General features: G+C 44.8%; 1 protein-coding gene across 1 annotated transcript in view; it reads right to left on the minus strand.

Annotated features, from left to right (window-relative positions):
* Nucleotides 1-16,305, minus strand: part of TCP11L1 (t-complex 11 like 1) — a 48,920-nt gene that overhangs the window by 13,951 nt on the left and 18,664 nt on the right. Inside the window, exons 5-9 of the mRNA XM_047776045.1 lie at nt 15,997-16,217; nt 12,093-12,229; nt 8,879-9,075; nt 4,000-4,181; nt 2,046-2,218 (exon numbers count right to left, since the gene is read on the minus strand). Of these exons, the coding sequence (XP_047632001.1) occupies nt 2,046-2,218; nt 4,000-4,181; nt 8,879-9,075; nt 12,093-12,229; nt 15,997-16,217 (910 nt within the window). The remainder of the gene's footprint in view (nt 1-2,045; nt 2,219-3,999; nt 4,182-8,878; nt 9,076-12,092; nt 12,230-15,996; nt 16,218-16,305) is intronic.

Genomic DNA, 16,305 nt, shown 5'->3' on the forward strand with positions numbered 1-16,305 from the left:
TGAAGAAATTCCTGGGCCAGGGAGTTCCCTTTGTGATGCAGCAGAAACGAATTCCAATAGGAATCATGAGGTTGCGGGTTCAATCCCTGGGCTCGCTCAGTGGGTTAAGGATCCAGCGTTGCCATGAGCTGTGGTGTAGGTCGCAGATGCAGCTTGGATCTGGTGTTGCTTCAGCTGTGGTGTAGGCTGGCAGCAGTAGCTTCAATTAGACCCCTAGCCGGGGAACCTCCCTATGCCGTGGGTGTGGCCCTACAATGCAAAAAAGAAAAAAAAAAGATTCCTGGGCCAGGGACTGAACCTCAGCCACAGTAGTGAGTGACCTGTGCCACGGCAGTGACCGAATCTTTAACCACTAGGCCATCAGGGAACTCCCGAAACCATTTAAAACAAAAACAAAAACAAAAACAAAAAAAAGCCTCACTGGTCTATGCAATCCTTTTTTTTTTTTTTTCATAAAATATTATCTGAGAGTAGGAAAAGTCATAGCATTAGAAATAAACTCCTGTCACTGGTTCAGCCTCTACTCCAACCTGAAATCTGATAACCATGGATCATTCTGCTCTTGCCAGAGGCCTGCTAACTTTTCATTATTTCTAAGTTGAACATCTATCTGATTTCATAAAGAAGTTGAGGAAAGACTTCAAAATGAATTCCATTACAGGAATTAAAAATTAAATAATACATGTATTCCTTGATCAACCAGTGAACAGAGTTTTTCCGCATGCCATGGCTGTGATGACAGACAATAATGCTCATATGTCAGAGTAATAGTTTTAATAATTGTGACTCATCTCTGAGTCCTCACTATGTGCTGCCAGTACTGTGGTAATAAGCACTTACACGTCTTACTACCCACAGTCCTCTCAGCAACCTGCAGGTTGTTGGTATCGCCCCCTTTCAGACGTGATGCTCAGCTGTCTTGTCACTTGCTCGAGCTACACAGCATGTGCTTGTAAAGAAAACGACCCGAGTCCTGTACTAAAGCCACGCTTTTCCCTGACTCTCCACAACCACCATGTTCAAAACGTTTCTGACTCCAGATCTGGGAGAAGAGGGTTTCTATACCAAGCAATCCTCTGTGACACCAGCTGTGTGTCCTAGAATTTTACTCAGTTCTGACACTACCTGGAGACAGTGTCATAACCCACGGATTAAGGGTTCGGGCCCCTAACTGCTCCACTGCAGATGCCAGGTCACCCACAACTTCTGTCTGACTTGACTACAAATTGGAGGTTCCCAGGACGTCCTCTCCCTTGGATTTTGATGATTTGCTACAACAGCTCACAGACCTCAGGAAAACACTTTGGCTTACCAGCTTATTACACGAGACAAAACAGTCAGAAGGCGACATACAAAGGGTGAGGCTGGGGAGAGCACCAAGGTGCTGGGGCTCACCTCCCTCCCATCACATGGATGTGTTCACTAACCCAGAAGCTCTCTAACCTTGGCCTTTGAGGATCTTTGCGAAGGCTTTATCACAAGGCATCTCTAGCCCCTCTCATCTCTCTAGAGAATATAAAGGGTAGGGCTGAAAAGTCCCAAGCTTCTAATCATGCTTGGTCTTTCTGGTGACTGGCCCCCATCCAGGAGCCCATCGAGAGCTTCAGAATGAAAGACTCCTATCACCCAGGAAATTCCAAAGGATTTAGGGCCTCTGGGCCAGGAACTGGGGTCAAAGACCAAATATCAGAACAAAAGATTCTCCTAGTGCTCTTATCTCGAAGGAAACTACCAGAGTTTTAGGAGCTCTGTGCCTAGAACCAGGGTCAGAGACCAGGACATATATTTCCCATTACCTCCCAGTGCTGGAGAAGGGCTTTGCACCGAGGCCTGTGATTCCAAAGCCAGAGGCCTCAGGACAGTGGCGGCTGCCTGGTCACTGGTCCAAGCCTCTGGGTCACCCCACTGCGCTGCAGTAATTCATCACTCTCTCCTCACTCATCAGCACTCATAATCCATCAAAACCCTTCTGGATTTCCTCAGAGGGGCCTGTCTGCCAGCCCACCGGCAGGCACATCCCTGGTCCTGCCTTCCCCCAGACGTACCCATGATCCTGCGGATGGGGTTGTCAGGACTGGCCACAGCCTGGATCTGGCCCTTGAGCACGGCCTCCTTGTCCGGGGTGAGGGGACTGAACCCACACTGGGAAAGGCAGCTGCTCACCTCCAGGCAGACCTTCTCCCCAACGGCAGTGAGGGCATCCTCCAGATGGAAGGAGCTTGAGAAGAGAAGGAGAAGCCAGAGAGAAGGGACCCATGAACAAAATGCACATGCTCCCGCTCCCCAGCCCCAACCTCTAAGACTGTGACCACGCAAATCAAGGGACTTCCTCTCCTCTCGACCTCTCGACTACAAAGAATAGTGGGAAAGGGAGGGCTCAGATCATACCAGGAGCTACGACCCCGCTCCTTGCTAGCATCTGTGAGGGGAAATAAGCCTGCAATGAGGTAGGACTATCCTGAATAGCTCTGGAGCAATACACAGGAAACCAGAAATTTGGTAGCCTTGGGAAAGAGTGGCAGAGTTACTTTTCATTGGATACCCCTTTGTCCCTTTTGGCTTTTGAAACTACTTTCAAAAGATAAATAAAATTGAAATCTAGGAGTTCCCATTGTGGCTCAGTGGTAACGAACCCAACTAGTATCCATAAGGACATGAGTTTGATCCCTGGCCTCACTCAGTGGGTTAAGGATCCAGTGTTGCCATGAGCTACAGTACAGGTCACAGACATGGCTCAGATCTGGAGCTGCTGTGGCTGTGGTGTAGGCCAGTAGCTGTAGCTCTGATTTGATGCCTAGACTGTGAACTTCCATATGCTACAGGTACGGCCCTAAAAAGGAAAAAAAAAAAAAAATCTAGTAAGTTAAAATTAGCATCTTAATTTCTGGGGCTCCTAGGCTCTCCTAGAATCTCTGTGGGGAGCCCTCATGCTAGTGAGTGTTCTATGATGAAGGCAATTGGCTTTGTCCTGATCTAGAGCTCAGTACAGTAGGATGAGTGGGAGCAAAAGTGCGTGCAAACGTGCGAGCCCCAGACTCACTGCAGGAGCCAGGGTGGACATGGCAAGGATGGCCAGGGAAGCATTGGACAGGGCCCCCCTCCTCAGTCCTATTGGAGGGGGGCCTGGGTGACAGCTCAAGGCTACACCTGTGCCAGGGCCTCAGGCCAGGCCTTGCCTCAGCTAACATCCTGCAGGCCTGAGTCAAGACTGCTAAACCCCAGGTCACAACACACGCCCCTTGTGGCACTGAACACACTCACACTTTGCGCAAACTTGGCACTCAATTCCTCCACTTTGTAAGGAGGAGAATGTTTGAGAATCTTCTGAGTTGGACTTTGTCAGATACAAGTTTACTTAGAACCATTCAAAAATATTCTATATGCTGGAAACCACATAAATCACCCAATCTGATTTCACTGCAGGAGGAGGCAGAGCAGCTGTCCTCACTCAAGTGTGGATTAGTGCTGGTTGATAAATAATCCATTTATACCCAGCACAGAATGTCCAGGAGGAATGTGCAAAGGGCAGAAACTTTCATCACATTCACGTAACTCTGGGAGGAACATAGCTTGTTTCTTATTTGACCTTTCTTTAGGGCTGCATTGACCACACTGTTGGTTGTTTGTGAAAGTAATTCACTGGGTTGCAACAAGCAGTTGAGCAAGTTTCGCTTTGTGAAGTTTTTATTTTGATTACCTGTGTGTCCAAGTAGGCACTAAGTCACCATGGAAGATGAATTTCTTACTATGCGTCCTGGTCACAAACACTTGAAAGTCACTGTCCTAGAGCCCTGCCAATCAACCCGAGTCTAACTATGACCCCACGGCCCTGAATAAATTCTGCAGGGGTGAAGAGCGCTAGACAACCAAGTTTCCTCAGTCTCAGGAGAGTGGCCCGGGTCCTGCCTTACACTGGAGACCCCTGTTCCAGTCTGTTCCTTGCCACCTTCTGCCTCCCACCACCCACTGAAGGTCCAGCCACAGCTCTTGGTCACTTACGGCTGATGCATATCCGTGAGCAGAATCTTCACAATCATCTTAAGTTTCTCAGCAAAGTCAGCCCGGCTGGAAATTCCTGGGGCTGCCATGCTGAACGTGACCAGCAACACGGCCCCCAGGACAGTCAGCTGTTCCAGCTGAAGCTGCAGCTCTTGAAAGCGAGAACGATCCATCAAAACTGTCTGCAATGATCCAAAGGAGACATACAGATGGCCAAACAACGCATGAAAAGGAGTTCCTGTCGTGGCGCAGTGGTTAACGAATCCGACTAGGAACCATGAGGTTGCAGGTTTGATCCCTGGCCTTGCTCAGTGGGTTAAGGATCTGGCGTTGCCATGAGCTGTGGTGTAGGTTGCAGACGAGGCTTGGATCTGGCATTGCTGTGGCTCTGGCATAGGCTGTCAGCTACAGCTCCGATTCGACCCCTAGCCTGGGAACCTCCATATGCTGCCGGAGTGGCCCAAGAAATAGCAAAAAAAAAAAAAAAAAAAAAAGGCGCATGAAAAGATGCTCAATGTCACTAATTACTAGAGAAATGCAAATCAAAACTACTGTGAAGTACCACCTTACACTAGCTAGAATAGCTATCATGAAAAAGTCTACAAACAATAAATGCTGAGAGGGTGTGGAGAAAAGGGAACCCTATTACACTGTTGGTGGGAATGTAATTGGTGCAACCACTGTGGAGAACAGTACGGAGATTCCTCAAAAAACTTAAAACAGAACTACCATATGATCTAGCGATCCCACTCCTGGGCATCTATCCAGAGACAACCATATTTTGAAAAGACACGTGTACTCCAATGTTCATTGCAGCACTATATACAATAGCCAAGACGTGGAAGCAACCTAAATGTCCACTGACAGAGGAATGGATAAAGAAGGTGTGTGTTTGTGTGTGTGGAGCTCTTGAAGTATCACGTGCATGATAGAATATCACTCAGCCATAAAAAAGAATGAAATAATGCTATCTGCAGCAACAAGGATGAACCTAGGAATTATTATATTAAGTGACGTTAGACAATGAAAGACAACCATATCACTTATATGCAGAATCTTAAAAAAAAAAAAAAAGGATACAAGTGAACTTATTTGCAAAACAGAAACAGACTCACAGACTTTGAAAAACTTATGGTTACCAAAGGGGACAGGCAGCAGGCAGGGATGGGGGATGGACTTGGGGTTTGGGATTAGCATATGCACACTGAGGTATATAGAATGACTGGCCAACGGGGATCTGCTGTGTAGCACAGGGATCTCTCCCCAATAGATACTTGTGATAATCTATGTGGGAAAAAAGTCTGAATGAGAATGAATATGTGTCTATGTGTAACTGAATCACTCTGCTGTACAGCAGAAATTATCACAACCTTTTAGATCAACTATACTTCAATAAAACTTTTAAAAAATGGGGCAAAAACTGTTTGCAAAGAATAAAAGAGAAGTCATCCTGGAGTTCCTGCTGTGGCACAGTAGATCAAGAATTCACTGCAGCATCTTGGGTCGCTGTGGAGGCAAGGATTAAAGGATCTGGCGTTGCCACAGGTGCGATGTAGGCTGTAGCTTTGGCTCAGATTCAATCCCTATGGCCATGGTGTGGTCATAACATTAAAAAAAAAAACAAAAAAAAAAAAACAAAAAAAAAAAAACAAGTCAGACCAAGAGCGAGGTCATCTCTGAGCTGTAGTTCAAGCTGTGGCCAGCAGAGGGCAGTGGGGCCACAGCTCCCACACAGACCTGTGAAGTTCCCCTCTGGAGTTTCTGGTCCTTTCCCAGCCAGCCATAAGGGAGTCATGTGTGAATTCTCCTTTCATCATAGAGCCCCTCCTCCCTTAGAATGGCTTCAGGAAAACATGAGACAGACTGGGTTTAAGTGCAGACTCTGTCATTTAATAACAGCATAACCTCATGCATGTTTTTTTCAATTCTCTGAGCCCTATGCCAAAGGGGGTTCCTATTTCATAGGGCTGTTTTAAAGATGAAAAAACGACAATGTATATTAAGTAGCTGGCTGAGCCAGCACTCAATAAATATGAGTTACATCATTAGACAGGAAAAGAATAATGACGTACAGAGTGAGGATGCGACCCATCCCAGTTTTCCCAGGAGTGTCCTGGTTTAAAAACTGAAACTCCAAGTCCTGTGTTTACCACCCCTTTCCCACTCCTGGGCAAACCAGACAGCCAGCCACACTTTCCAGGGCATGGGAAAAAAGGAGGGGAGAAATGCACTTATTCACCTCAGTATCCCCCTCAGTATCCAGCACAAAGGAGGCTCTTAAGAACTGGTGAGTAAAGAAAGAGAAAAACAAACATTTAAGTAGGAAATATAGGAATGACAGATAATGACCCAGAAGCACCTGCAAAGCAGTCAGTGAATGAATTGCCATGATGGTGTCTCTGTGTTATAGACAGCCCTGGTCCTGCCAGGCCAAAGTCCCCCGTGTGGGGTGAGGAAAAGGGCATTGAAAAGGCTGAAGAGGTATGACTTCTCATCAGTTTTTACAGGTTAATCAACTTTAAGGACCAGTCTTGCTATAAGAAACTGATACAGAGTGCCCATCATGGATCAGCAGTAATGAACCCAACTAGTATCCATGAGGATGTGGGTTTGATCCCTGGCCTCATTTGGTGGATTAAGAATCCCATGTTGCTATGAGCTGTGGTGTAGGTCACAGACACGGCTTGGATCTGGGGCTGCTGTGGCGTAGGAAGGCAGCTGCAGCTCTGACTAGACCCCTAGCCTGGGGAATTCCATATGCCACAAGTGCGGCCCTAAGACAAGACAAAAAAAAAAAAGAGAGAGAAGAAAAAAGAAACGAATACACCAAATCAAGACATTAACAATGTGGGGCCTTAGCCCAGGATTCTCCCCAAGAAGTACAAACTACCTTTGAAGGCTGAGATTCCTCTATTGTTAAACAGACAGGCTTCACCAGTCTCTCTCCTAACTCCACTGTGTTACATGCCAAGATCCTTGCTTTGCGACCTCCCAGTACCGGGTAGTACTTGGGTTTAGGATGCAAAAGATTTCCAAGGATCATTCTGACAGTAGACATCTGTCCCCAGTGAAGACACCATGTATCCCAGAGCTATTTTTTAAGAGAAATGTCAGGCTGACATGTCACTATTCAGGAAGAAGTCTCCTCACCCCCACTTCCACACCCTCTTTAGAGCCTCCTCTGGCACAAAACAGGGAAGTCAGAGGCAAGAGGTGAAACCTTAGGCTCACGTATTGAAAGGAAAAATAAGGAACTTAGATGAGAAAGAAATTTAGAGAAGTAATAGGATCTGAGGCTAGAAATAAGAAATCCCAGTGTCCTCAAAAAAGAAGGGGGAGTCTAGACGCCAAACCAGCTATTTGCTGGGGAAACCCCTTGTTAGTCACTTCCTGCTGTGAGAAGTATTTATGTGAAAAGCATACTAAGGAAAAAATATTGCTCCGCATGGAAGGGAAAGACGTTCCTCTGGATAAAGCTGAAAAGCAACATCACTGTTCAAGTTTTCATCAAGACGAGTAAGAACAGGACAGAAGTTCAGCAGCAGAAACTGGAAGCCCCATTCACTGCTGGTGGACGGTCAAATAAGGCAGCCACTTTGGAAAACAGGCTGGCAGCTCCTCAGAGTGTTACACTTAATAGTTAACCCATGACCTGGCAATTCTAATCCTAGGTACATACCCAAAAGAACTGGGAACACAGGGCCACACAAAACCTTGTACACAAATATTCAGAGCAGCGCAATTCACAATAGTCCTCAAGTGTCCATCAACTGATGAATGGATAAAGCACAATGTGGTAGAGCCATACAACAGAGTGTTATTCAGCCTTAAAAAGAAACATCAACAACAACAGGGATGAACCTTGAAGAGATTACAGGAAGTGAAATAAGGAAGACAAAAGGACACAAGTACTGACTGATTTCATTCTTATGAGGTGCCCAGAGGCATCAAACTCAGAAACACAGGGAACAGAGGTTGCCACGAGCTGGGGGGGGGGGGGAGGGAGGAACGAGGAGTTAAGTGTTTAAAGGATAGGGTTTCAATTTGTGAAGATAGAAAAGTTCTGTACATGGGTGGTGGGGATGGCTGCACAGCAATGTCAGTGTACTTAATGCCACTGCAACTGTACATTTAAAAATGGTAAGTTCTGAGTTCCTGTTGTGGCTCAGTGGTAAGGAACCCACCTAGTATCTATGAGGACATGGGTTCAATTCCTGGCTCAGGGGGTTAAGGATCAAGGGTTGCCATGAGCTGGGGTGAAGGTTGCGGTCGAGGCTCTGATTTGGCGTTGCTGTGGCTGTGGGGTAGGCCAACAGCTAGAGCTCTGATTTGACCCCTAGCCTGGAAACCTCCAATATCCCTTGGGTGTGGCCCTAAAAAGACAATAAAATAAATAAATAAATAAATAAAATAAAAATGGTTTTATGTTACATATATTTCATCACAATTAAAACAACACTTTAAAAAAAGGGAATGAAGTACTGATACATGCTACAACAGATGAACTTTATGCTTAGAAGAAGCCAGACACAAAAGGCCAATATTCCATGATTCCGTTTACACGAAAAGTCCAGAACAGGACAAATGCACAGAGACAGAAAGTAGATGAATGGCTGCCAAGGTGTGGTGGGGGGGGTCGGGGGTGCGGGGAGAGGCGGTGACTGCTAATGGGTACAGGGTTTCTTTTTGGGATGAAGAAAACATTCTGATATCAAATACAGTTCATGGCCACACAATTCTGTGAATATACTCAAAACCAATGAATTGTACAACTTAAAAAAGAAAAATTTTCTGGTATGTGAACTGTGACAAAGCTTACTTTTTAAAGGTTCAGCAGCGCAAAAAGAAAGGAGCAGTCAAACTGCTCTGGAGCACCTACTTCAGGGAAAAGTCTGTGCAGGTGGTCCCACTTCAGAAGCTTCAGGTACGCATAATTCTGGACCGCAGCAGGGTCTGGCCTGGGACTGGCCTCAGAGCCAGCCGCCCCTCCCCCAGCTGGCAGGGCATTTCTATACCTCTGATTCATGAGGTCATCTGCGGCTTCTTCCAGCCACTGGGTGACAAAGTCCAGGGAATCTGTGAAAAGGAAGGCTTTGAACATTACTGGAAAGCTCCCAGAGGGACGCTTCCCAGGGTAACTTCAGGGAAGTTCTTCCTGGAAATGTGGTCAAGTATAGAGCATGGACTTTGGAATCAAACAGACCTTGGTTCAAATCACAGACTGCCAATTACTAGTTGGGTGACCTTAGATTTCTGTCTGACTATCGAGATCCTTTATTTTTTTTTAGGGCTGCACCCACAGCATATGGAAGTTCCCAGGCTAGGGGTTGAATCGGAGCTACAACTGCCGGCCTACACCACAGCCACAGCAACTCGGGATCTGAGCTGTGTCTTCAACCTACACCACAGCTTGAGACAACGCCAGATCCTTAACCTACTTAGCAAGGCCAGGGATCAAACCCACATCCTCATGGATACTAGTCAAGTTTGTTATTGCTGAGCCATGATGGGAACTCCAAGATTCTTTTGTTTTTTAAATTACTCAATGAATTTTATTACACTTATAGTTGTACAATGATCATCACAACCAAATTTTATAGCATTTCCATCCCAAACCCTCTGTGCATCTCCCCACCAGATCCTTCAAGATTCTTAATATAGGAGTTCCTGCTGTGGTACAGCGGAAACAAATCCAACTAATAACCAAGAGGTTGCGGTTTTGATCCCTGGCCTCGATCAGTAGGTTAAGGATCTGGTACTGCCGTGAGCTGTGGTGTAGGTCGCAGATGCAGCTCGGATCTGGCATTGCTATGGCTCTGGTGTAGGCTGGCAGCTGTAGCTTCGATTAGACCCCTAGCCTGGGAACCTCCGTATGCTGTGGGTGTGGCCCTAAAAAGCAAATAAATAAATAAATAAATAAATAAAATAAAGATTCTTAATATAAAGAAATGTCCACCACCGCCTCACGGGCTGTGGTGAGGATTAACCATGGCGGATGTGGAGCACGTGGCCGGGCTCTACCACCTTGGATGTTCAACAGACTTTCACACTCCTCTCTCGCACCCTAACCTCTCATGCATGACATGTGGCTGGAAGTTGGGATAACTCCGGCTCACTGAGATGCAAAAACTCTTGCCCAGAGACAGATGGGGTTAAGACACTGGCTAGAGTTTCCCAGTGTAAACCATCTTCCTCACTGAAGATGAGGTGTACCCATCTAGATCTTACTTTTGCCTCAATTTGTTTTAATTCAGCCTTGTGGGGGCTAAGTTCTATCATGTGTCTGACATGGACTGTGCAGCATTTGCAGCACCATGGAGGGAATCTCAGCTGTCTTTCATCCTCCATCCTTTCTCTACTCTTCTTTTTTTCTTTTCTTTTTTCCCTTTAATTATAGTTGATTTACAATGTTGTGATCCCTACTCTTTTAAGCTGAGTAATACACTGGGGATTCTGAGGGACACGAGAGAAGATGATGAGGTTTTTGTACACATTGTCTGAGCAAAAACTCCCTGACAGGACATGGAGTGACCTGCAGCCCTGCCAATAGAAGCCACCTTACAACCAAGCGGATAGCCAAGGGCATGGCTGGGGCCTTCACTGCTGCTGCAGGACACACCTCTGGCTCTGCCCACATGCTGATCATGCTGAGCTCTTGGTTCTGAGCTTCGCTCTCCCTTTAGCCTCTGCTGACAGCATTCTGTAGGCCATCAGCTCAGCAGCCTTGGCTTTCAGGTTCCGAGTGATGTGCACTAGCCTCTGTTCAGCTCAGGGACTGGGCTCCACTGCCGGCACCTGGCGCTCCCACTCCAGCTTGTCAGCCTATAAAACTGCAACCCTGATGTCTCCTGAGGGGTAGTAGCATGCTTGTGGGAAAGGGAGCTAGAGTGGTCATTAATTCTGATCAGAAATATCTCAAAACCCATTCCCAAATCTGTAAATGGGGTTAAAATATAGTGCCTACCTCATAGGCTTCCTGTGAGGTCATATATGGCAAGAGCCTGGTACGTAGTAACACTAACCAATCATCTGCTAGTTCTGCTCCTTCTACTCTGCTCCTCGACTCTCCCTGGCCCTCAGGGCCATCTCGACTTCTCTGCTTGGGCTGGATAAACAACTGCTCAGGGCACTGAACTGACTATTTTGGTCAGGCTACACAATCTACCCGGAGACTGCCATTTACATCTAGTAACCCGCAAAATTAGAGGCTAAACGGAACACATAATAAATTGGAAGAGAGCAATGCACTCAGAACATCAGCTGCAAATGCAGAGAGCAAAAAAAGCACCCTAGAAATGCAACACAGTTTGGATTTTAAGTTCTCTCTTTCCTGCAGTCATCTGAGAGGTTCATAAAACTAAGACTTTTTCTGGGTCTGAAACCAGAAGATTTATGTACACAGAACAGAAGCAAAGTGAAATTTCTTGATGTACCTCATTGGGAGGAGTTTGAAAAGTGAGTTACACAGTGGTGAGAAACTTGTCATGTTTTTAAAATCAAGACCAAGTATACAATTTACCTCAAACTGGTGATTTCATTAAAAACCCACTTAATTTAAGACTTCCTCATTCTTGGAGCTCCTGTCATGGTTCAGTGGTCAGAGAATCTGACTAGGAACCACGTGGTTCGTGGTCAGAGAATCTGACTAGGAACCACGTGGTTCCTAGTGATCCCTGGCCTTGCTCAGTGGGTTAAGGATCCGGCGTTGCCGTGAGCTGTGGTATAGGTCGCAGACGTGGCTCGGATCCCGTGTTGCTGTGGCTCTGGCATAGGCTGGTGGCTACAGCTCTGATTGGACCCCTAGCCTGGGAACCTCCATATGCCACGGGAGAGGCCCAAGAAAATGTCAAAAAGACAAAAAAAAAAAAAGACTTCCTCGTTCTTTTAAATTCCTGTCTTGTCTCCCATTTACAGTTCTCTTGCTTGTCAACTAAGTTTTCAAGGCCTGACATTCTGTGCTTCTGTCTTCAAATTAAGACTATTCTCATACTAAATTTTCATTTTGTTTTGAAACTATCGTTAGGCAACAAGCTACAGCAGCTAAAATGAAAAAGCACAGACAACAAACAAGCACCACAAAATCTGAAACATACTTGGCTGCTTCTCCAAAAGCTCTTGAAACTGCTTCCTTTCATATTCAACTGACTGCTGCATGAGATGCGGCCTAATGCTACTGACAGCGAAGTTTGCCATGTCCACTTTCATCATGTCCAACACGGAAAAAATGGCCCTGAAAGAGACAAAAGGACTTAGCACTGGGCACTTGTAAACACTGGTATAGAAAAAAATGATGTGAGCTAATTTAAGATAGTTTTTTCATCTCAGAAAGTGTGGCAAGAAAAGCTGGAGAAACCGTGAGAAAGCAGATTAAGAAAAACAAATGCAGAAGAAAGGACTGCAAATTTTTTTTCTTTCTTTTTTTTTTGAATTTATTTATTTTTTATTTATTTATTTTTTGTCTTTTTGCTATTTCTTTGGGCTGCTCCCTCGGCATATGGAGGTTCCCAGGCTAGGGGTTAAATCAGAGCTGTAGCCACTGGCCTACGCCAGAACCACAGCAACTCGGGATCCGAGCCACGTCTGTGACCTACACCACAGCTCACGGCAACGCTGGATCGTTAACCCAATGAGCAAGGGTAGGGACCGAACCCGCAACCTCATGGTTCCTAGTCGGATTCGTTAACCACTGCGCCACGACGGGAACTCCAGGACTGCAAATTTTTAAACTGCTCTCTGTCCCCACTCTCTCCCCTAAGCAAACGTCACTTTCCCCACTGACTGCCTGTGTGGCCCATTGCTTGGCTCCAAGTTAGCCCTCAGACCCTAATGGCAGCCACAGAGGAAGGACGGCCCCAGACCTCAGGTTAAGAGCAGAGAGCTCACCACCTGATCTCCACACTCACACTGGTTCATTCCCCTTCCCAGGAAAATCAAGAAAGGTAATTCTCTTTTCCTCTCCTCTAATCCCAGTCTCTGAGTTTCAGGATAGGTTTTATGCTCTGGTGCTCGTGGCATAAATGCTCGTTTGCACTCTGAATGCACCCACTGGGCAGACCTGGCCTGATGCCAAGGGTGCCTTTCATCTGCCTGTCACATACCTGAACCACTCTTGCTAGAGATCGGGAGCTGCTAAGTGACCTATCTGCAAGGTGGTTCAGAACTGAAGATGCAGGCTTAGGTGTAGCCCTACACGGAGGTGGGAACAGAATTGAATGTTGTCCTCCAAGTCTCCTGGTGCCCTTTGGGACTGACTGAACATCAAAGAATAAACTCATCGGAATTCCCATTGTGGTGCAGTGGAAACAAATCTGACTAGGAACCATGAGATTTTGGGTTTGATCTCTGGCCTCACTCAGTGGGTTAAGGATCCGGCGTTGCCATGAGCTGTGGTGTAGGTCACAGACGAGGCTCAGATGCTGCGTTGCTGTGGCTCTGGTGTAGGCTGGCTACACCTCCGATTAGATCCCTAGTCTGGGAACCTCCATATGCCGCAAATGCAGCCCTAACAAGCCAAAAAAAAAAAAAAAGAATAAACTCATCCACACATAAGGTGATTGTGTATGGGAAAGGGCACACAGTCAGGGCCCCTCCCCCTGCCATTCTGTCCCTCTCCCAAATACACGGGGCAGTCCACTTTCTGGAGAGCATTCTGCTTCTCCTCTGAGCATTTCCTCTAAATCCATCTACAGGAAACCAGAATGTTGGAAACTGCCAACCGACAGACCACTGACTGGAAGTAACCTACAAAAATGTTTTGTGCGCACACAGTGTTTTTGAAAGCCGAGACTCCTAGCTTCTCTTAAAAAAATCAAAAGATCTGGCAACATGGGCCCATGTTCCATCACGGCCACCATTAGCTGGCACTAAGAGTCCAGTGTGGCTTCCTTCACAGTTGATATGGATTCCCAGTTTCTAAGTTTCCCTAGTTCCTTCTCTCCAGTAGGAATCTAAGTTAGGTTGAGTTTGCTACAAGCTCTTTCCCCAGAGGACTTTCAAGGAATTCCTCATTTAACTTGGCTAGATTGTAAGCTCTTAATGACTATATTATTTCCACGGTCTAGCAACGTCTAGCACCACCTAGCACATAAGAGGTGCTCAGTAAGAGCCTGTTGAATGAATGAATAAATAAATAACTATTTTTTAGGCAGTCTTTCTAACATGCTCTTTCTAAACTCTGTCTTAACCTTACAATGCAGGGTTTTTTTCTATGTACTGAATATTGATATCAAATGATTACGAAAGCTAGAAAGGAAAGAAAACTTTTTTGCTTCTAAAACTTTTGGAAAGCAACTTGATAACATGTAATGGGTCTTATAACTGTTCATATCTTCTGACACAGTAATCCCATTTTAAGAAACTATCTTTAGGAAATAACCTAAAACACAGAAAAAAGTTTTGTGCAGAGATATTCATTGTAGGGTAAATAGTAAATAACTATACATAATCTAATTATTCATCCTAACGGAGAAATAGTTAATCATATTTATGCAAATGAATATTTTGCAGGCACTGAAAATGCTTATGAGAAGTTTAAAAAAGCAATATAAGTTGGTTATAAAAGGACGATGCAAGAGATCCTTGCGGTGTTAGAACTATTCAGTATCTTGAATGCAGTGATGGATATGCAGGCAGTGAAATTGTATACAAATTACTATATGTAAACACACATGTATAAACAGTAAATCTAAATGAGATCAGTGGATTGTATCAACATCAACATCCTGGTCATGATAAACTATTTTTGCAAAAATATCCACTAGTTTTGCTTTTTAGGGCCGCACCTTCTGGCATATGGAGGTTCCCAGGCTAGGGGTCCAACTGGGGCTACAGCTGCCGGCCTACACCACAGCCACAGCAAATGCAGGATCTGAGCCGCATCTGTGACCTACACCACAGCTCATGGCAGCGCCAGATAGGCAACACCAGATCCTTAACCGACAGAGTGTGGCCAGGGATCAAACCCGCAAACTCACGGTTCCTAGTGGATTCATTTTGCTGTGCCACGACGGGAACTCCGATGAAGTCTAACTTTAAAAATAGGCTCTGTAAGCTTGCTAGCTATTATTGTTATAACACCATGCCAATCCCATCTATCACCTCATTTAACTTCCATACAATCCTATGAGGCAGGCAATAAAATCTTACTTTATAGATAGGATAAATTAATTTCAGAGAGGCTAAAGATACCTTGTACAAGGTCATAAAAATCAGAAAATTTGGAGAATGATATCTGAACTTAGGACTACCTGGATCATAGGCAACTACTTGAAAAAGTCTTTTACCAAAATATTTTGCCACATTAAACAAAATAATTATTTTTGGTCAATAATGTGAAGAATAGAAGAATATTTTATATACAAGGAAAGCTAGCATTTATTTTTAAGTCTCCACTTATATTAGGACAAGAGAAAAATATTTATATTGTAATATGAAATTATTAACTAAAATATAAAGGGGTTTTGTTAATGTAAGGATTTTTTTATGTTAGAACGGGCTGTAGAGAAAAATATGGACTCTTTATAGAAGGATTGGTAGGACATTTGATTTTATTTAGATTAGTTTAATATTGATACTGTTGGATGGTTAAAAGCATGGTCTCTTCCTCTAGAAAGGCTTAGGTTCAAATCACAATGCTGTCACTTTAAAGCTCTTTGTCGTTGGGCTGTTCATGTGACCTCTGAACTTCATCTTCTCATTGAGAAATTGTGTATGATGATACACGACTTCATTGGGGTGAGTAAAAGAATTAAGTCCCTCAGCAATGTGCCTATCGGAGGATAAATACTTCAAAAATATTAGTTTATTATCATGAAGAAGGAGGCAAAGAAAGAGAATCTCCATAATCTCTTCTAATTCTGTAATGATGTGATGTGGTTTTGAGAAAACTCAATGTGTTTGTGTTTAGGGGGCTGGCTAAATAAATACACATTCTTAAAAAAAAAAAAAAAAGTCTCTGTAATTTAGGTGCACTGAAGGTGATTAACACAATTTCCATACCTGAAAAGGGGTACAATTTCCTTAATGTCCTTTAGTTTCTTAACTTCCTCATCTCGAACAGGTGCACACAGTGTCCCCATCATGCCGATAATGAATTCCGCCAGCTTGGAAATGTCCAAGGCCCCATTCTCTGCCTCCTGCTTTATCAGATCCAGATCCAAGACTTCTGTTATCTGGTTTCTCAGTCTAGTGTGACCAGGCAGCAAGAAAGATAAGAGAGTCTACAAGAAAGAACAGCCAAGTTTAACCAAAGTGTCCTAGTCAGACACCATTTTTGATTACATGTATAGGAATAAGGGCTTACCATGT

The sequence above is a fragment of the Phacochoerus africanus genome, chromosome 4, assembly GCF_016906955.1.
Source record: "Phacochoerus africanus isolate WHEZ1 chromosome 4, ROS_Pafr_v1, whole genome shotgun sequence".
NCBI classification, from domain to species: Eukaryota; Metazoa; Chordata; class Mammalia; order Artiodactyla; family Suidae; genus Phacochoerus; species Phacochoerus africanus.